This window comes from Leucopleurus acutus (genome assembly GCF_964270905.1).
Source record: "Leucopleurus acutus genome assembly, chromosome: 13".
NCBI lineage: Eukaryota > Metazoa > Chordata > Mammalia > Artiodactyla > Delphinidae > Leucopleurus > Leucopleurus acutus.
In genome coordinates, this window is record NC_139155.1 from 57496641 (window position 1) to 57517776 (window position 21136).

General features: G+C 42.2%; 1 protein-coding gene across 15 annotated transcripts in view; it reads right to left on the bottom strand.

The window, feature by feature from the left end:
- Positions 1-1192: 1192 nt before the first annotated feature.
- The window catches only part of EPB41L3 (erythrocyte membrane protein band 4.1 like 3), a gene marked incomplete at both ends in the record, with an annotated part of 83554 nt that continues 63610 nt past the window's right edge, over positions 1193-21136 (bottom strand). For 4 of the 15 annotated variants that reach the window (XM_082853181.1, XM_082853178.1, XM_082853180.1 and 1 more), the window contains 9 exons: positions 1193-1303; positions 1577-1657; positions 2086-2184; positions 2667-2798; positions 3590-3973; positions 4592-4714; positions 12641-12832; positions 13541-13576; positions 16460-16513. In XM_082853181.1, coding sequence (XP_082709307.1) covers positions 1193-1303; positions 1577-1657; positions 2086-2184; positions 2667-2798; positions 3590-3973; positions 4592-4714; positions 12641-12832; positions 13541-13576; positions 16460-16513 — 1212 coding nt within the window. Of the gene's footprint in view, positions 1304-1576; positions 1658-2085; positions 2185-2666; positions 2799-3589; positions 3974-4591; positions 4715-12628; positions 12833-13540; positions 13577-16459; positions 16514-21136 lie in introns of all 15 variants that reach the window. The other 11 variants (XM_082853172.1, XM_082853183.1, XM_082853179.1 and 8 more) reach the window with 7 other exon arrangements.

Genomic DNA, 21136 nt, shown 5'->3' on the forward strand with positions numbered 1-21136 from the left:
TGATCAGTTACTCGTCTGAAAACACCTGAGAGTTTCCCTCAGCTCGAGGTCATGGGAGAAGTATCTTGTACGGTTATGAAATGCTCTTTTTGACAAGATACTGTAAAACACCAGTGTACGCACTGACAGGCTTTCTCTGAAATAACCACATCGTCACCCAAGTGGCTCAACTCGCTGAAGAGAACCTTCTTTTGGTTATTTTTTGCTTTCTATCTTCCAAATTACCTTCTTAATTTGAATATAATGAGTGATGTTTATATTTTTTCCCTTTGAGAGAAGCCACTCATCAGTCAACTTAACCAACGTTAGAGAACGTACTTATTTCATTTATACATGTAAAGCATTTAAGAGACTTTTATCACATAACCAAGTGTGCAAGGAGCTGCATTCAGCATTCAAAGCCTTCCAGGGATGCTCAGGGCCCCTCGAGTTCTCGAGGGGCGGGTTAGTATGCATGACAAGTCTGTGCACACACAGAAGATGCTGTCTGCTCATGATGTCGGCCAAACAGTGGCTGGAAAGGCACGCGCTTTCTGGAGGAAAGCAGGACCACAAGACTGCATTTTTGCTTCCTCCTGAGACACGATACTACACTCGGGAAAAAAGTCATCCCAAAGAATACAGGAAATAGATGACATCCACAATGAGAGTGAGTGCTCTGGTCTCAAATTGTAAAACAAAGCAAAAACAAAAACATAAACAGGCTAGCACCAAACACGGTGGAAGAGAAAGCTTACAACGGGATAACGCAGCCAACAGAAGGAGAACAGGCTATATTTTATTTCCCTAGTATTTGGAACACGCGAATTGCACCTCTCAGAACAAAACCATCTTAGCTCTGATTAGGCTACATGGCAAGTGAAACCAGATCCGACCTTTCAAATGTGGATAATGGGAGGAGCACAGAGCATGCATTAAGAGGGAACATGCGCAGGACCAGGCAAGCGGACTCTGCTTCCTCCTTATCCTCTAACTGGCAGGGGAGGTAAAAAGTCCACAGTATGGAGCCTCCAAATATGAAAGACAGCAGCAGCCGCAAACCAATTTTCCATCCTCTTGATACCCAGAGCCCTGCAAATGCCAGTGAGAGAAAAAGGAGAGGGAAGAGGCAGGGGGAGGGAGAGAGGGAAGCCCTGGGCCACATGCCAGCCGAGGCCAAGCCTAGAGAACCAGCGCCACCTCTTACCTGGGCTCAATCCTCTCCATCTTCAGGGGTGATCTCTGTCTCTTTATGGACCACTACTTTGGTCACTGACATGTCAGGGTGCTGCTCTTTGGCCTCTTTAATTGCCTGAGCCAGTGCCTATCCCCAGGAAATCACAGAAGGGCAAAGACAAAAAGGAGGCGGGACGTGCAAGATCAGAGCCGGGTGGAGACTCGTGAGCAAGATCTATATACACAAGTTACAAATGGGATACAAGGACTGCAAAGGGGGTCATACGCTGCATACTGCAAAGTTAATTCAGAAAACTGTTTAGACTACAGGCTGGACTAGAAGGACAGCTCTGGGAAGAGTACGACCAGCTAGTGTTTCTCTGTCTCCCTGCCGGGGTATCTACCCTCTCTCACACGCTACCTGGTCATGGTCAATGTCCGCGTCTCCCGTGATGACGATTCGCTTCTCGATTCTCGTCTCTGAAATGCCTCCTTTCACAGTCTGAAAGCGACACATAAGCATTATGAATTTGCCGTCACTGTTGACCGGGGGCAACGGCGGAAAATGCCGACCCAGCTTTAAGCTGCGTCATTCATTCTTTAAGAACTGAAACAGAATCCTATGGCAGTTATTCACAATGGTTCATTTCAGAAGTGAAGCCAGAGTAGAGTCCTTCGGGTTTTGGCTGGCTGGTGTTTCCGGAACATCTACCATATGCTATGCACTGGAGTTAAGGGTTATGCAAAGGGCATCAGAATGCATATTCTTAAACGGAACCTGGCATGTGAGGACAGAGGCACCACAAATACAGCAGCCGTGAGAGCTCCAGTGCAGCTGCCTGGCATCCTGGTAGTCACCTATCCGCTGGTGCGGCCCAACCCAGAAGCTCTGAACGGATACCTTCCTGTACCCATTCCCACTCCACTTACTTTGGTGATGTGGGTGGTGGTCGTGGTGCCAGTGGTTTCAGATGTGATCGTCTGTGCGCTCATGAGCACACCTGGCTCCAAATCGGCACCAAGATCAACCTAAGCAAGCAAAGGGGAGACGCCACTTGAATATCGATGTCACCTCTCCAGACGTCTGCTGTCTTGGGTTAGGGCACGGCGATGAGTTAATTATCTGCACAATCACTGTGCTGCTCCATCAGCATCCGGGAGCTGCCACAGACTAGGGACCGAATCAAACTTGGCCACTGTTAACCCTCATTAAAAAGCTGGGACTTCAGAAATGTGAGCAGGGGCTGGTTGGCTAGTGTTCTTCCTTATCTATGGCTGGGGAGATAGATTTCTGAGCCCCTTTCTACATTTCAAGTTATGTGAAGACCTGCTTAAGTCACCTGCTTTTCCTTGATCGGTAATAAAATTACAATTACTGCACCGTTCTTGACAGAGACAGTTGGGTCCTCTGAGTCTCACAAATTAAATATCATGTAGTGACACTTAAATGCATGAAGCCATTCAAGGGGTAAAACAGGTGCCAGGGCTCTGGCCTTCATAGACTGTCTTACCTGTGATGATTCATATGTTATGGTTTTTGTTTCTGTGTGAACTACAGGCACTTCCTTGGTGGAAATTTCTAGCTTTACTCCTCCTGGTGAAACACTGCCAAAGCTGACGGTTTCTGTCTTCACAGTAGATGACTATACCAATGGGAAGCAGGCAGAGTGGCTATTAAATTTTGCAAACACATACCTTTGTTTTTTTCCCTCCCCTCTTGGTGGATATATATAAGCACAGGTTGGTATGAAATAAATGTTTACATTTTACATGGGGGGCAGTTGGGGAATGAGGCACACAACAGATACACGTCAGTCTCCCAGAATTCATATGGAATGTTTCAGGTACAAGAAAATATTTCGAAGGAAATGGAAAAAAACCACTTTTTTACATTCCCTCTCCTCTATCTCATAAACTAATTTTAATAGATTAAAAAATCATAAATTAGCCTTTTATTGAAAAACTTCTTAGACAGAAGGAACAAGTAATAAGACATTGAACCACCACCCCTCACCCGCCCCCATGTACTTCAGGAATTTCAATAAAAGAGAATAAAGAATAAATTCTAGCACTTGGTGCCTGGGCAAGCCTGGTTTTGGTCCTTGTGGATAAGTACACTGATCAGAAATAAATTTATCAAGTTTTCTAATATCTTGGCAGGCTATGCATCTCCCAGATTTATTGCCAGTTACGGTAATTGCAAAGAGAGTGGAAACCATTTCCTGGAACTTTAGATTGTGAATAATCATTATATATGTTTGCATGGGACCCCAGACCAGCATGGAGACCCCATAATTGCCATGCAAAAAGGCAACCAGAGGAGAAACAAACTGCTCTTGGAAAAGGAAGAAAATTAAACCTACCCCTGCCTTTATGCTTAACTAAATTTCAGGGACTTACTTCAGCACTAAAAGTAACATTAACGGCTAGTTACCTCAAAATGAGGTTTTTCTTCCGAAGCTTCAGAAACGTGGATGGCTGCACTCTGCTCCTCCTCTGGCTCTTGGGAAGCAGCTGCCATCTCTCCCTGCTCAAGGACAGCTTTGTCGGCCACCTCCCCTTTTTCCTCCTTCGCTCCTTCAGTCAGAGCAGAGACCTCCTTCCCTTTCACATCAGATACATCAGCAGATGCTGCCTGGGTCATAGCATCCATGTCATCTCCAGCTGCGTAAGAAGCATCCCCACTTGCATGCGCATTCATCACCTGTCTTTCCTCCACCAATGCCGTTTCCTGCACAACCTTCTGGGTGCTAAGTGGCTGGGGGTGCTGGGTTGTTTCCGTCTCTATTTTGCCAGACTCCATCTTGGTTTCCATTTTCTGCATGGAAAAAAAGTTGTGGTGTCAGTGTGACTTTCCACAAAGCAAAGGTCAGAAAGCAAAAAAAAAAAAAAAAAAAAACCAACAAAAGCAGCCACTCACCAGGGTACCTAAAGCCAGTACCAGTGCTTATAACCAGCAACGCTTAGAGAAAATATAAATTAGCTTTCATTCCCCCCACCAGAGTCTTTGATGCCTGCCCTCTGCCTGACACATAGCCTCGAACCTGTGCTGCTTCTTCGGATGTTGCAAAAGAAACAAGAGTGCAGTATAAAACGCAATTAAAAAACCAAAACAAAATGAAAGCATTGGAGCACATGCATATTGGTTTTGGCTGCTTCCTTAGACCTAACAGGCGACATAAAATGCTTTAAGAAATTAAATGCTGTTAAAACGTCTCAGCACGATTGCTTTCTGAACATCTGAAGTATGTTCTTGTAATGGAACTAAAGACATGTGATGCAAACGTGGGACAGGCACAGAGGGGTGTCAGTGGAGACCCCTCTCAGGTGTTTAAAGCAAAGCCACTTGGATGCAACACACACACACCCCAAAAAGGCACAAAGAAAAGGCAAAGAGGCAGAGACAGAGACACCGAGGATGGAAACAGATGGCCACCTGCACCCAGCTTTGAGAAGTGGAAGTAACCCCTCCTATGAATTCTGTCGGTTTTCTCGCAGACTCTAATAAGCTGAAGATTTCAGAGCCATCCATGAGCTTTTCTCCAGAAGACTGTTTAGTCTGAGTGAACAGAGAAATGGAGAGTCAAGCACAGAGGTCGGGACACAGGAGGGCATGTACTCATTCACAGCTGGTTAGACAGAACTGTAGGCGCGGGACCCAGGGCGAGGGATGGAGGGATCTACAGACAGATTTGGAAACACATAGGGATGGGAAATCAACAGCAAATCGGGGTGAGCAGGGGCTCTGGTTTGGTAAAGCGGAGAGAGTTCCTGGGGTTAGGGCGGTGCTGGGTGAAGCGGATCCTTTCACCCGGCACCGGCACCTCAAGCCCCGGCAGCACCACCCCACCTCGGGGACAAGAGCTGGAAATAAAACGGCAGGTATCTCAATGCTCACGTCAGACCGCGGTAGTGACTTAACCATGAAAACAACAAAAAAGCTTGGGTTGGCGGCTCTCAACATAAGCCAAACAGCAAGAGAAATGGAAAGGCTCGGGGTGGAAGGGCTGCCTTGGCAAACGTCATGCTGGAATCGGAAACGGCGGCCCAAAGGCAGCACCGGTTACCACGACTTGGGACGTGGCCGACTCTGTGACAACGTATTGGGCGGTGGCGACGGTGATGGCCGGTTCCTGGGAGTATCTCCACTGGGACAGGCTCTTCCTGCGGGGACTGAAGGGCCCCACCTTCCAGGTCTCGGCCTCGGCCTCGGCCTCGGGCTCCGCTCTGCCCAGCCGCTCGCCCTCCAGACTGGCATCCCTCCCGGGCACGTGGCTTTTCTCAAGAGCATCATCCTCGGGGCTCTGCAGCCGGGACTCGGCTTCCCTGATGGGGGCCAGCGACTCCGACAGCCTCCGCTTTGGAGTGTGGACCTCAGGCCCCCTCCTGGTCCTGTCCTCGGTGAGGACTCCCAGGACCTCAAACTCTGCCAGGACACGGGGGGTCTTCATGGGCTCGGCTAGCCCTGGCTCAAGAGGGGAGGGGGACACCACCTTCTCCCCTTCTTTGACTTTTCCTGTCATAGTGACAATTTTTCCAGACACGGTATCGTAGGACTTTCCGAGTGTGTATATTTTCTGTTTGTTCTCTTCCTTCAAGTGCATTTCTCGGGCCAAGTCTTCAAAGCTCTGCGCTTCAGTGGCGCTAGATCCTGACGAGTCAGCGGGGATGTCATCGGTTCTAGCGCTCACGGTCACCACCTTGTACGTCACAATCTTTTTCGAATCACCATCAACTACCTCAGTGGGTATTCTGTCTACAATAACCCAGTCCTCTGTGCCCTATATTTGGAATATAAAAGCTAAATTAGAAGTTCTGATGGTATCTCATTTCTAAAATAAGAATCCTTTAAGGCAATCAGGGTGAGAGCTACACTCAGGCCTGGGAGGTGACTGCACAGGGCTGGGGTTATTTTTATTAATTATGGCTACAATCTCTTCCCATCTGCAATTTATTAACTCTAACCTGCAACTTGGAATACGGTCTGCGTGTACACTCGCAATTTCAGATTTCTTGAAATACTTTGGCGGTAAATTTTGCAAAGACTATATCTGATCTTATGCTAAATGTCTGATCATTTTGTATGTCAAGATTAAACAACATTTTTGAAGCTGTTGTACAAGTTATTTAGCTTTACTTGTGTGGACATAGAAAAGAGAGTTTTCCATGTGAAATAGAACACTGTACTTCATATCTGTTGTTCTCACAAAGAACGTGCCAGCATTTCCACAAATTTCTGTGAAAACCATTTTCCATGTTTGTGAATTATACTTCCTTATATGGGAGACGGAATCCACTCTAGCACTTATTATCCAATAAGTATTCAGTGCACCTGTGTTCCAGGCATTGTAATGAACTATTTCCCACTGTTAGGACACTGTCGGAGCCTCTTAGAAACAGGTCACAGTGGTCTGTACATTGTTCCGATTTTACTTACAACCGAAGTTCATCATCTCAGGAGTTTCTTTGCCAGTTTCCTTAGTGTTAGTTCCAATAAGGCAGAAGAAATGCAAGTTATGAAACTTCTGTATTTGGGGAGCCTACCAGGACGTTAGGAGGTAACTAGTCTAACAGGTTACAGAGGGAAGAGAAACCAAGCCAGGAGCAAGGGAGCACCTTGGTTTACATTTTAAACTTGGACGTTTGCTACTTTCGTATTTATCCTAGCCTGAATCTAGAAACAGGTGGGCTTTAAGAAAAAGGATTACAGATCCATCTATAGGCTGGTGCCGGATTAAACAAAATGAATTGAAAAATAACCTCTAGGGTGGATGGGACAGTTTTCTGGAAAATGATTTGACGAGAGGTAACCACAGAGCCTCCTTCCTGAATTCTCTTTATCACACTCGGCTAGTGGGAAAACGAATAAAAGTTCAGAACTTTCAAAATCAGTCAAGGTCATCTAAATTAGCATCACTCTATGGGTGAAAGAGGTACTAAAAGGTCCAGTAATATCATTACAAAGTATAATCATAATGCTTCAATGACCACACACAGATACAATCACCTAGGAGCAAAAGCCACAAAGAAATGATAGCTAACGGATAACTAAATTAGTAACAAAATTCCCTACTTCCCTCCCCAGAATCTAAGCAAAAATGATATACCTACCTTAGTGGCAAACAAGGTAAATTTTAAAAAGAAAGGAAAAACTACAGACATTTTAATGACACTGAAATCTGAAGAGCAATTTCCTTCTGGAAAATTCCTTAATGTTTGTTTTTTACCTGAGACTCAAAGAATGGAGAGCTTCCTTGCTGCAAAAATAGAACCTTTTCAGAAATCTCTCTTTCTTCTTTGGTCTGTTTGAATAAAGGGGGTTGGGTTGGAGAAGAGGAAGCAGACAGTTTCCAAAAAGGCAAGTTAGGAAGAGAGTTCTTTTCTTGTGCTACACATATAATACTCATTCATTTTTTTTTCTGAAGAAGTAAATTAGTACCTATTAATTTGGAAAATGGTCGGAAGCCATCTCAACATTTAACAATTATTTCCAAAGAGTAACAGATTATGTTTTGAATCTCCGGTGTTTTTAGGATTCAAACATTTCTCATTTCTACAAACACAGAATATGCAAGAGTGGCATAAAGAGCTTTCTGGCATTTCAGTAGTGTTCATATGTCAGTGATCTGCAATATTGTAAAAGTGAGTATTAAAATGAAAATGTTAAGATTTAAAAAAAATTAAGTGAGGAATAAATTCTCACTTCCATGTCTGACAAATTCTTGATCATATTCCCTACTGAAGTGCCGCCTGATACAGAGAAAGGAAACACACGTGGGTCACTGCATTAGCTACTAATCTGAACAACCCAGTTATGCCTAGATTGATGTCTTTATTCCACAAATAAGCATAAGGTTATAGCTTTATTTGAACTTTTATAACATGGCAAATAATCCTGAAAAGTCAACTTCAGAATATCTTGGTGAAGAATTAAGTATTTGAAGTCATACTTGTCTTTAACATATAAAATTTAAAAGGACATTAAGTATGTTATGTTAGAACAGTTTTTTTCCTTTCATCTTTTTATCGCTTCCTTTAGTATTAAATAGGCATAATTCAAGGGGCAATACGTTAGCTACCGAGCCTGTCTCTGTGTACAGCACACGACCGCATAGAATAGTGAACAAAAGGATATTTTGGTAAAGTCATCTAAAAATAATAATAGAAAAGTTCAAAGTTTCTAGACGAATGGAACTTTGAAAATAAACCCTCTTGTTGATGATAAGCAATATAATTTTATAAGAGGTATTTAAAATTCCTAGGTGTGTATCTACAAAGCTATCAGTACTATATTTAATCGTTTGCCTGCAAGAGGTTATAGAGGAGCATCTGGAATGTTATCTGGAATGACCTGCTGACAGATTTTGATAGCATCGTCCTCATATGCTCCTTTTAAATGAGCAACAAATAAGACATTTCAAAGGGGGAAAAAAAATCCCTGTCCTGTCCCATTTTGGAGAAAGATATTGCAAGAGACAAAATGTACCATGTGGAATCATTCAATGTGGATTTATTTTTTAAACTTTCAATCATAGCCTCTTTTATAAACAGAAATAAGAAACAGGAAGTCAAAATTATAGACACTTTTCAGAATACCACGGCTAGGCCTCTAATTATAATCACTGAACTAAATATTTTCCTACAATGAGAGCTTAAAAAAACAACAGCAGTGGTTTTCAGCATATCCTGTTATCTGACATCAACTAATTTTAAAAACGTCTGTGTCTGTAAGTAAAAATGTCCACACTGTCTGCATCCAGAACTGTGCATGTCCCATAATAACGGAAAAGGGTAACATAAGGGGATAGATGTTATCATTAAATCCTGTATACTGTCAACCCCAATCCAGTGAGTTCTGCTAAAGTTAAGAGGTACTGATAAAGAAAAGCTGATAATCGAAACATTTACTAGGGGTTAAGACAGAGTCAGATGCACACCCTGACTATTTCATTTAGTTCCTTAAGCGTTCATGCCTGTGTCGCAATGGGGACACAAGGCCCTACAGTGGCATGCAAAATTCACAGAGGTGTTACTTGCTCAGATGATTAAGGGTCTCTATGGGGCTGTGACTTTCATTTCTGCTCGGGCCAGGGGTTCTCAAATTGGGCTGTGAATTAGAATTATGTGGAGAGCTTTTAAATAAGAGTAATGTGTGGGGTGCACCTCTGACTAATTAAATCAGATTCTGATGTAGAACCCGGGCATCGGTATTTTATAAATCTTGTAGGTGACTGTAATACGCGTCTAGAGTCGCACCCCAGGGTCTGAATGGAAAGTCACAGAAGTCAGATTCACAGAATGGAGATAATCCTCTCTATCCATGAATAGATGATCCACAGTGAATGCATATTTTGCCCAATTTAAGGCCCATCCAAGACCTGAACAGCAAAAGTAAAGCTGGACAAGAAAGCAGAAAAATGCATAAAGAGAGTGGATTCCAGTTATTCATGGCAGTTGTGTTCTATAAAGTTGCTGTGAACACTGAATTACTGAGTACTGAACCATAGCTCCTAGGGGAAAGACAGGGTCAGGTTCCTGGGAGCTTCTGGTCATGAAATTTTTGTCAACTGATCAATGCATAACCTTGTTTTATGTGTGTTTCTGTTTAAAGACCCCTTATTTAATATCTATTATTGATCCATTAACATCAAACTCACAGCCAGCAGCACTATAACTTATCCTGAACAAAGCGTATCTGACACACATATTTTCCTATAAGGCACATCTCAGCCTTCTTGTACTTGGGAACACTAGACAGCACTTCAGCACTATGCCTGGAGGTCATTTTAAATAGCAAAATCACCAACAAAAAACACAAAAAAGCAAAAATGTGGCACTGAACAGGCTGTTGCCTGTTCACCTTACCTGGGAAGGTGTGCCTTGAGCAATTTTTTTTTTTTAGGCCGTGACAGTGAGAGGCCCGCGCACCGCGATTTAGAGTGGCCCCCGCTTGCCACAATTAGAGAAAGCCCTCGCACAGAAACGAAGACGCAACACAGCAAAAATAAATAAATTAATTAATAAACTCCTACCCCCAACATCATCTTTAAAAAAAAAAAAAATCAGGAGTCATCACATTTTTTTCAAAACAACATTGTATCACTGAGATTCCCCAAAAAATCCAACTAAGTGTGGCGTCACTGAATCAGTTTCTTTACCCTTCTGACACAAGCAATATTACTTTGAGAAGTCACTTTAAAAAATTAAGTTACATATTTTCTTTTAGAAATAATTGGACCTCTTTCTAAACTGGCCAATTATTGTTTAATTAATTTAAAGTGGGTCATATTAAATAAAAGGATAACATCAAATGAGTAATTTACTTAGAAAAACACCTCCCCTCTAAAATGAAAATCTTTTGTTTAGGTGTTTTTAAACAAATATGCTTTGTGTATGCCTAGCTGGCTGGGAGGATAAAATTATCTTTTGTGCTTTTCACAAAACCAATAACAAAAGCCAATATTAAGTTTTAATATAGAAATGAACAAGAATTTGGAGCATAAGAACTTGCCGGGCTGTCTCCAGGGCCCTCAAATGGAGGATAAACTGGGTGTCACCAAGGGCTCCGGGAGAAGGGTCAGATGGGAGCCCCAAGGCGAGGGAAGCGCGCATAGCCCTGACCTCCCAGAAGGGACCTCTCTTCCTCTGGGACTTGAAGCTCCTTGGAGCTGCTTTTTCAGAGCCCCTCTGATAACCAGGGTTATTAGCCAGCCTTGTTTTTAAGAAGCTCTTCTTTACATCTAGCAAGTCTCCCAACAATTTCCTCCCTTGCCGGTGGCAGTGGAGTCCTAAGGTACAGCTTCTGCTCACCACTCAGCAGACACTTGAAAGCAGTTACTAAGCCAGCTGCTGGTCTCCAGTCTACGTAACCAAACCACTTTGTGCTTCTGCAGAGGACGTCTTTCCTCCATCCTTTAATCCTTTTAAAACAATCCTTTCTTAGGTCTACTGCAGTCTCTCTGCACCGACAGGGATAAGGCATCCACATCGAGGGTAAGTTCAGCGTATTCAAAGCATCACCTCTTAAGTTATTAACATTCTTTGGGGTCATCACCGTTATTCTCTAAGAATCAGAGGATTTAATAAGTGAAAACAATTTCTTTTATTAGTCTAATGACCTAGACTTCGACAGTCCCTTGTTTATTATCACCACCTTTAACTTCTCCGAACTTCCATTCAAAGGGCTGCTACCTCGCGTGTCCCTGAGTGACAGCAGGGGAGGAGAGGCCTGACTTTTTCAGTGGCTATTTATTTTGTGTTTTTGTAACGTAATCCAGTATCTGCCATCTTCAGAGCCAGCACGTCCTTCCTTATTTCCAGCCCTCGTAGAAATAGGGTAAACCAAACTTGACCAGTTACAATAAAACTTATCTGACCATAACTCGTAAGTGGCAGTCTTACTAATGCAGGAACTACAATACTTAAATCAATCAGGAAAATCTGAAATTTTTGTGTCTTGAAACTCAAACAATCTGAATGAAACCGATGTTTAACGGTGCAGGAATACTTTGGTCACAGGACTTTTCATTTATTCTGCATAAAAAGGCCCTTTACAAAGTAATTCAAATGGTGATATACCTTGTCATTTTTTTTTAAGTGGGATTGGAACTGTCATGAACATCATGATTGTGGTCACTTTAGATAAACAGCTTTCAAGGGAAGAAAGAAGTTAATATTATACTAGAAAGATGCCATTTTAAAAAACTACTTCTTTTGAAAGACAGATAAAGCAAGATGATGTGTAACAGTTGACAGTAAGATTAGTACCACTGCCACTGTGGGTCCCACACGATGGGAGCCTTGAAGTAACACCAGCTGAATCCACTATCTTGCTGTACATTTAAAGAGCGATTTCCTACATGGAAGACTTACTCAAAAAGACATTCTGGCCTTTACTTTCCCTATTAAAAACCAAATAAAAACTGATTATAAGTCATAATATGATATATATGTTTATATATATAAATCAGTTAAAATAAACAATTTTTTAAAAAATATATATATGCTATAAATAAAAATGAAATAAAAAACTGAGTATACCCGTAAAAACCTGGTGTAGTAGTCCCAGAGTAAAGTATGCCCTGAAATGTTATCAACTTCAGAACACTGTTTAGTCAAACATTAGACAATCTCAATAGGCATGCTCATCTTGCAACTGATGAGAAACAGTCATGAATTTTCAAGGCATTTCTTAAAGTAGCGGAAGTACGTTCAGAAAAACTGTTGGTTCATTAATACAGTAGGTCAATGTCTCCCAGCTGTGAATCTAGAATAAGCAGATCTGAACCAGAGTTTCCTTGTTCGTTCCAAAGCACCACGGGATGCGATTACTCACTCCTTGGCCACCTAACATTGTACTGGCTATACACAGACAAGGGGTGAGATTCTCTACTCAGAAGCCTGCCACATCCTTCCCCTGCAGACCCTGCAGAGGAGCGAGGCTAGTGAACAGAAGACAAGTGCAACCCAAAGCCTGAATACCGACCTCTTCAGGTACCAGCGGCTCGATCATGGGTGCCTCCTCCTGCCGGGCGGCTAGTCGCACGGGGGAGGTGGAAAGCCTCTTTTCCCATTCGTTCGTGATGGCAGTGTCTGTGGAGGTTTCTAAAAAGGTTCTTTTCAGCTCACTAATATTGGTCTGATGTTTCATCAGGTCATCTTGGGTTTTATCTAGCTCCTATATTCAGAACATAAAGAATCCAACAGTCAACGTTTTACGTTTGTTTTCCTTTCTGCGTGCTCTCTCTCGTTTTAAAAGTTAGGTCATTATCTCATTAGTAGTCAAAATAAAAGAATTCTGATCAGGGCTCATGACACTACCACAAACACTCTGGTGAAAATGTGATATTTCCGAGGGAAAACAAAATCTAGTTCACGCAAGCATAAAAATCAAAAGTTTCAAAGGTCAACTGTTAAGAGTGTAATTCACATGTAACCAGAGAATTAAAATAAATACACACGGAGGAAAGGGGATCTACATCTAGGAGAGAGGAAGGAATCAGAGGAAGCTGAGAAGTCAACCGCACGTATTCACAGGTGAGAACACACCCTTCATGCATCATGGTACGGGCCCACAGGTTAAGCCACTAAAGGAAAACCAACACACACAAGCATGCACTGGTATATACCAATACCAACCTCTAACATAAGATTACTATGTTTGACATACACATTTTCACCCTTTATTCGCTTAATCAGACTATTCTGAAAAAAGTGGAGAAGAAAGGAAGGTAAGGGACATGATCATCACATGAACAAGTGTCATCCTCCACACTGCACCAGCACACAGTCACCACCACGGAGCATGCTGCAAGATCTGAACACCACAGACAATGACTTATCACACGCTGGTTTCTGCTTTTGTGTTTGGTTTTGAATTTTCTACCTGTGCCTTGAGCTCTGCATCTTCCTCCTGGTCCGACTGCCAGCATCAAGAGAGAGTGGGAAATAAAGTCTTACCATGCCATCGACTCTAAGATGGAAGGATGGGTCTACATAAGCCAGCTACATGGGGGCGCTAGTTTGCTCTTATGGGAGAAGACATTTCTTTCTTATACATAAACCACAACGTTCTCACACACAAATTGTGAAGCTTAGTAAGAAGACAGGAGCAAAAGATTCCTTGCCCCTTGGGTGTTTGACATCTTAACCTGGACACTTCCAAGCACGATGAGCCCACACGTGTGCTTGGGAGGACAGCTAGGACTTGGCGGTCTGTCCTTAAAAGACGTTAGCAACGGTTCAGGAAGTGGGGGAAGCCAACATCGAAATTAAAATTCACAAAAACGGCTATGAATACCCAATGATGAGAGCTCCCTTGGAGTGTAGGAGTCCTCACAATAATCCTATGAAGTTAGCTATTATGATCCCCAGTTTGTAGACCAGAGAACTGAGGCACAAAGAACTTAACGCAGAGGCCAGAGAACCGAAGCACAAAGAACTTAACACAGAGGTTCCCACATTAAAAAATTTCTTGGATCTTTGAATTTCTTGAACACACCTACTTAAAAACAAATTTGGGAGAGGAGAGGGCTGATACGGATGGGGTAAGTGAGGAAATTAAATAGACTACCATCAACTACAAAAATCAACTATAAGACGCGGTCCAGAGTGAAATTATGGGTGACAAGTGGGTGATGCCAGAGCACATGGCCTTCAGCAAATGGATCACTTTGTCTGGGTCTCAATGGGGACCAGACTCTCTAACCTACACGCCCCACCCTGCACTGCTGTTACACTGGCTCTGGAAAAAAGAGAAGGAGGAGCGTTTATAAGAAGCGTTAGAGGGCTGGAGGCATGCTGATTCTACAGAGGTGGTGGGTTCATAGCTCTTCATTTTATTTTTAAGCTTCATAACCTACCTATGTTATACGTCTTCGTTTGCATGCTTAAAATGTTGTATAACAAAGTTTAAAACTGCTAGAGAAATTTATAGTATTTTATTTTCTCATAGCTGAGTCATTTGTTTTTAACATCTTTATTGGAGTATAACTGCTTTACAATGCTGTGTTAGCTTCTGCTGTACAACAAAGTGAATCAGCTATATGTGTACATATATACCCTCCCTCTTGAGCCTCCCTCTCCCCCCCCCGCCCCATCCCATCCCTCTAGGTCGTCACAGAGCACAAAGCACAAAGCTGACCTCCCTGTGCTATGCAGCAGCTTCCCATCAGCTACCTATTTTACACATGGTAGTGTATATATGTTAATGCTACCCCCTCCAATACCGTATATTAACGCATACAGATGGAATCTAGAAAAATGGTACTGATGAACCTAGTGGCAGGGCAGGAATAGAGACGTAGAGAATGGACTTGTGGACACGGGGAGGGGGAGGGGATGAGAGGCTGGGACCAATTAAGAGAAATTTAAAGTAGTAGTATTAAAATATTTTTCATTTACAGCATACCTTAGGATTACAATGAAATTTACTGAATGTATCAGTAGTTACATATAACTAATTCTTACAGAATTAAGATGCAATTGTTATATTTGGTATAGAAAATGATTACCCTGTAATCAGTTTACATGTGATTGCTTAAAAGAACCAGTATGATAGTTTTACAGTATTATCTCTAAATTAAAAAATGATGACTTCCAAACTTTGAACTGAACTCTGGCATTTCCAAAGGAAGAAAGAATTAAACTCCATTTTGAAATGTTTTTCTGAACATATTTTCAATGAAGTGATGTATAGATAATACCTATAACATTTTTAGTTCTTCCTAAATACCCAACTAGAAAATATTGTTATGATTGGATAATGGAAAAAACAACCTAATGTTAAACACTATCACAAAGTAAAAAAAAATTCTGTTATTAGCACTTTAGGAAATGAACATCTTGACTTCCATTGCTATAGATAAATATTGTTTTTACAGAAATTTTAATTAGTTACTGGTAGAGAAGATTTAGAAAACAACGTAAGCCATACACATATTTAATGAACCCTAAAGAATTAACAAAGGATAAATAAGAGCATAGTATCCCTGGTCAATGTGATAATTTTTTTCCAATAAAGTACTGACAGTAATTTGTTCATTTTCTTTTCCTTGGAAAATTCATTTCTTTTGAGTGACCCAGACTACATCCAGGCTATGAAAAATGAGTTAAGAGAAGTAGTATAATTTTAACAAGCATTTTGACCATTCGGGATTTTAAAGTATATCTGTATCTAGTCAATAAGCTAATTACATAAATTGTACCACCCACCCCCAATTATGGCTATCATGCGTAAACATTTGGGATAAGGGAATACATTTAAAAAAATATACACACTACTGCATATAAAATAGATAACTAATAAGGACCTACTGTATAGCACAGGGAACTCTACTCAATACTCTGTAATAACCTATATGGGAAAAGAATCTAAAAAAGAGTGGATATATGTGTATGTATAACTGGTTCACTTTGCTGTACACCTGAAACTAACACAACATTGTAAATCAACTCTACTCCAATAAAAATTTTTTAAAAAGTATTACCAATTTAGCCAAGGGTTCTCAAAAAGTGACCCTGAAATGGACAGAGTCACTGTCACCTGGGAACTTGTTAGAAATGCAAATTCTCCAGCCCTACCCCAGACCTTCTTCTGAATGTGAAACAGGAGGATGGGAACCGCCAGATGACTCTGATGCAGGCCAGAGTTTGAGAACCACTGGTCTAGGCAGCAGAATATATTTAACTCCTACTGTTAAAAGTAGAATTTCTCTCCACCCTAAAAGGCAACAGGCAAAGTTCCTAAAGGCAGAACCAGCATTTTTGTTAGGCAACGGGCGGCACCCACAGTGACTGTACCAACCTCAGTGGCGGTGGTTTCCCCATCGGCCGCGGTGTCCGTGCGCTCACTGTCGGTCTGTGGATCACAGAGGTGATCAGGTTCCAGGAGGAAGGCAGGAAGAGAGAACAAACCATCTCGTCAAGCGGGCAAGCCTGGGGCCTACAGTTCAGTCCCTTTTTCTGTGATCTGTATCGCACTACCTTCCCAACAAGAATGCAGGTTCAAACAAAAGCCAAAGAAAGGCCAGAGCTAGGTTCCATCAGCAGAGACACTCAGAGGAAGACCAGAGGCACACGGCCTGCGTAACCACAGGACGTGTATTAGCCAAGCTGACATGTCTGCTGCCATGTCATTCTTTCCCCCATTTTTAACTGAAACCCCTAGAAAGAGCTCCTAGAAATGTTTAATGCAAATAAAATTGTTGTTTATAGATTTTTAAAAAAATTCTAGGAATAGGTCACATTTGAAAAGTAACTTAACATGTCAATTTAAATAAAAAACTACTATTAACAGTCACTGGACTTTCAGCCCCTCATTTACACCATTTTGGTAATTTGCATCCGTCTGAGACCATCAGGCTGTCTGCATTACCTTTTAATTATAAAAAGCACATGCCAGTGACTCACAGGCATATGTTTTATGTATGAAAAATGTAACTCAATTCTCAAGTAGGATTGCTAACTAGATATTTTTTAAGACTATATGTTGTTTATTTCGTCCCACCCTCCAATAGAAAGAGGTATAGAGAAGTATGTAATTAAATATCTCGTTCCAAAATAAACATTCAAATGAAGCAAATAATAGTAATGAAAAATAAGGAGAGGAGGAGGGAGAGAGACATCTACTTGGACACAAATAAAACAAAGCACAGCATTTGACAGAGCCTAGGTTTTCAAGGGAGAATTACAATAGTAATTTCAAGACTGATTTTTAATCTGTTTTTATAGCGGTTTATGATTTACAACAAAAACTCTTTTTTTTCTGGAGGAGAGATGAGCCACAGCCATTGAAATTGGGACATCTCAACGTCCTATATAATATTACCTGACTTTCCCTTCTCAACTCTCAAACTAGTCATTATTCAAAGTCCTTCGAGCAAAGTTGTGCAATTAGTAATTTGTCAACAAAAATCCATACTGGGGGCTCTAAGGTTGTGAATCTGTCTCTTAAAATAATCTCTCATTGCAAAGACCATGGATTACCAGCGGGAGGGCTGAGACAGTGCTCTTTATGTCTACATGACTCTGGCTGGGTTGGATTCTTGATCCTCTCCCAAACTTTCCTTTTCTATATTCCTAAAAGAAAAGGAGCTGGAACTCATGCTTGGCCTGTGCACCTGAGGTCTCCATCCTGGCAGACCTGTGCCTAAGAGGGAAATCCTTTTCAGCAGGTTGGTAAAGAAAGCATGCTGAGAGTTTTCATGACCCGACCACCTTGGCAACACCTGGAAGGGGGTGGCTATTAATTTTCTTATCAGGGTGATCACTGCTAGGGCATTAGCATGGCTTCACCAACCGACAGTCTAGGGCAAGGCCAGTTTGATTTAGGAAGAGAAGCAGGTCACTGTTCAAGGGTATGGGATAACCCGAGGAAACCTCAGGCTTTCAAGAACCAATAAGAACGCCTTGGGCTCAGTGTGCTGACTAGTTGTGTCAAAGGCCTCGAAAGTTCTTGTAAGTTTTTCTCCTCCTACTTTGATTATTTCCCTTATGGCTTTAGAATTCACTTCAGCAGCTTTCCAGGCATCTTGGCACTGGAATTACCACCATGGTTAAGAGTGAGGGGGTCTCAGGACAGACTGACATCAGCTCAAATCCTTGCTATTTATTTAACTCTGTGGCACAGGGGGCAGGTTTCATATTTTAATCCCAATTTCCTTCTTGGAAAATGGGGAAAACCATAGCCCTAACTGTATCAGGTAACAGATACTAAGTCTTTATGCGATGCCTGACACATACACACAGCTAAAAATGCCTATAAAAATCATAAATATTGATAGCAAAACAGTATTTCCTAAGTATTGCTATTATTTTTCCTAGCTATACACAAATAAATAGCAGCTTAGGCCATATCTAAACTCCCTCAATCCCCTACTCAGCACCTAGTCAGTCAGTCATTCAACAAACATAGTGCCTGATCAATATACAGTTAATGACTGAAGTATTAAAGGCTGAATAAAGCAGCTTTTAGAGCAACTTTTATTTATAATATATCCTATGTCTAAGAAAAACTGCAAAATGTATGGCATGCCATGGACTATCATATAATGTGTTTACACCCTCTAAAATGTTAAATCAAGTGATCAATCTTTTCCTCTAGACTTCATCCACCTCCTTTCTTGGTATTATCAAAAAATTCTTCATAAGTTGACACATAATTACGGTGAGCTAAATTCATCTTACGTCTCTGGACAGATGTAGATGATTTAGCATTCGGCCCCTCCTTATCTGACCAAAATTCTAGAAGGACAAATGAAAAAAAAAAAAAGCTAACAGCTCTGTAGTTTGAAATGATTACAGCTCTCTGCACTGGGTTTCACTCTCGAGAAGGGCTGGGACTAATTAAGCCACTACCACACGTGACAGATGTAAGCAGTGATGATAAAATATTTAAAAAGAATTAGAGTCATTAGTGATTTTGCAAAACCAGAGTGACGGAGCTGAACCGTATGTTACAGAGTCACCCGGTTTAGCTGCCAAAGCGCTTGAGGCCCAGGGACTAAAACAAGCCGTGTCAACAAATGGTGAGTGTTTTTTTTTTTTTTTTTTTTTTTTTTACCTGAATGACCTACATCTGAGTTCTCTAGCTCAGCTTGAACCAGAGCTCACAGCTCTTAACACTTGGGGTTGAGACGACATTGAACAGATGGCCAAATACAAAGTCATGTGGCAGAAGAGCCGTCATGGGTGACCGAGGCTGGAGCGGAGGACAAGAAAGGCCGCCTCGGCCAGAGCTGGTTCACGGTCTCAGAGGAGGGTTTACATGTGGGGAACACCAGCCACGCGGCCTCCAGCTTGCGAGGAGTAACTGCTGTGATTTGTTTTGCTGATGTAATGCAGACATGCCCAAGTTGAACATTAATTTTCATGCACTGATTACAACAAGATGTACACCCTGGATTAGGCACAAGATCTGTGTGGTTTGCTACATAAAAGTTCAGTTATTTAAAATGCAGAAAACCATAAAATGGCAATCTTTTCGCCTTCTGTTAGCTTGATGCCTAGCTCCACTGCTAAAGGAACAAAGACGAGCAGGTTGGAAACCAGCTAATATTATAAACAGTTTTTGTAGATAATACTGCGTTCGTCATAACTGTAGGTTTGGACCTACGTTATTTGATTATGTTGCTACTATGAGAAACGGTGATATTCAAACCTAGGATTTAGAGTGGTTTTTCTCTTAAAATATTTTCCACGTACGAAAATAGTTACACATAGATAGATTTGGAGCTAAGTCACAGAGGATCCAAGAACCTTGCAAAGGGCTCTTAGGCAACATCAAATTGAAAAGCCTAAACTTTTCTTGGGAACGTCTTGGAGACCATTCCCACTTTTTTCCTGCTGCTGCAAAGAAACAGTCATAATACCACTAAATATAGATACGTACCTCACAATGCTATCTACTCACAGGTGCAGCTCGGATTACCATTTCTAGCTGAGCATAGAACTGAATAGACTTTCCTTTTTTAGTGTTGCTTTGACTTTGCGATTTTCTTTTTTAATGCTAGGTGTATTGGGTTTGGCTCCTAGACACAAAACCCTCCAGAACTGCTGGAGGAGCGGGGGGCAGGCGTAGGCAGGAGGGTGGGTCTCAGCCAGGGGCCTGTTGGCACTTCTGTTCTTTTTCCCTGCGTTCTATTTAAAGGCTGCACAGAGGGAAACCGCTGGGCTCTTCACAGGGCAATGGAGTGGAGGGAAAGGGGAGCAATTAAGAGGAAACACTACCTGCTAGGATGTCACCTCCCCCAATGGCTCGGATGAGGGACGGGGGACTGACAGGCAGCCTGCTTTCACGGATGGAGGCTGAAGGCTCAGGTCCTTTCCTGGTCGCTAGCCGCAGAGGCCCATCCAACTTCCCCAGCCTCACGCCGGAACTGAGAGAATGGGTGCCGCCCAACACATGCCTTGGCATTGCTCATGTTAATGAAATCTCAGCCCATTTTTACAGCGTGTGGAAACCTAACAGGAGTCTTTCCTGATTGTGTTTGGAAACTGCTGTTTTCAACTGCCGCTCTTTCTGGTCCTGTTTCTGGCCCTGCCAATGACCAATGTCACGGAGCGTTTTAAACTGCTCAAGCCCCTCTTTCTGACCCAACACACCCACGGGATCGGGCTCCCCTCATGGAGTAACAATGACGGTCTGGCAATGACAATCAAAGAGCAGCCGGGGCATTTCAGAATCTCCAGGGAGGAGAGGGAGGCATTTACAGTCTTGGAGAGCTGCCCCGAGGGTGGTGATGCACCTCGACGGCGGTGCTCTCTCCCGCCGCGCCCTGAGCATCTTTACCTGGTGCGTATCACCACTGTGCATCATTACAGCAGGGTACATTTTGGTAACTTGCCGCCAATCTAGTTGAAAGTTACTCATCCGTCTTCTGTGTCATTCCCTTTATCGAATGAGAACTGAACAGAGCCTTTAAGTCGACCCTGAGTTCTTACGTAGCTAACGGGTTATTTATTTACAATTGGCTCACGGCGG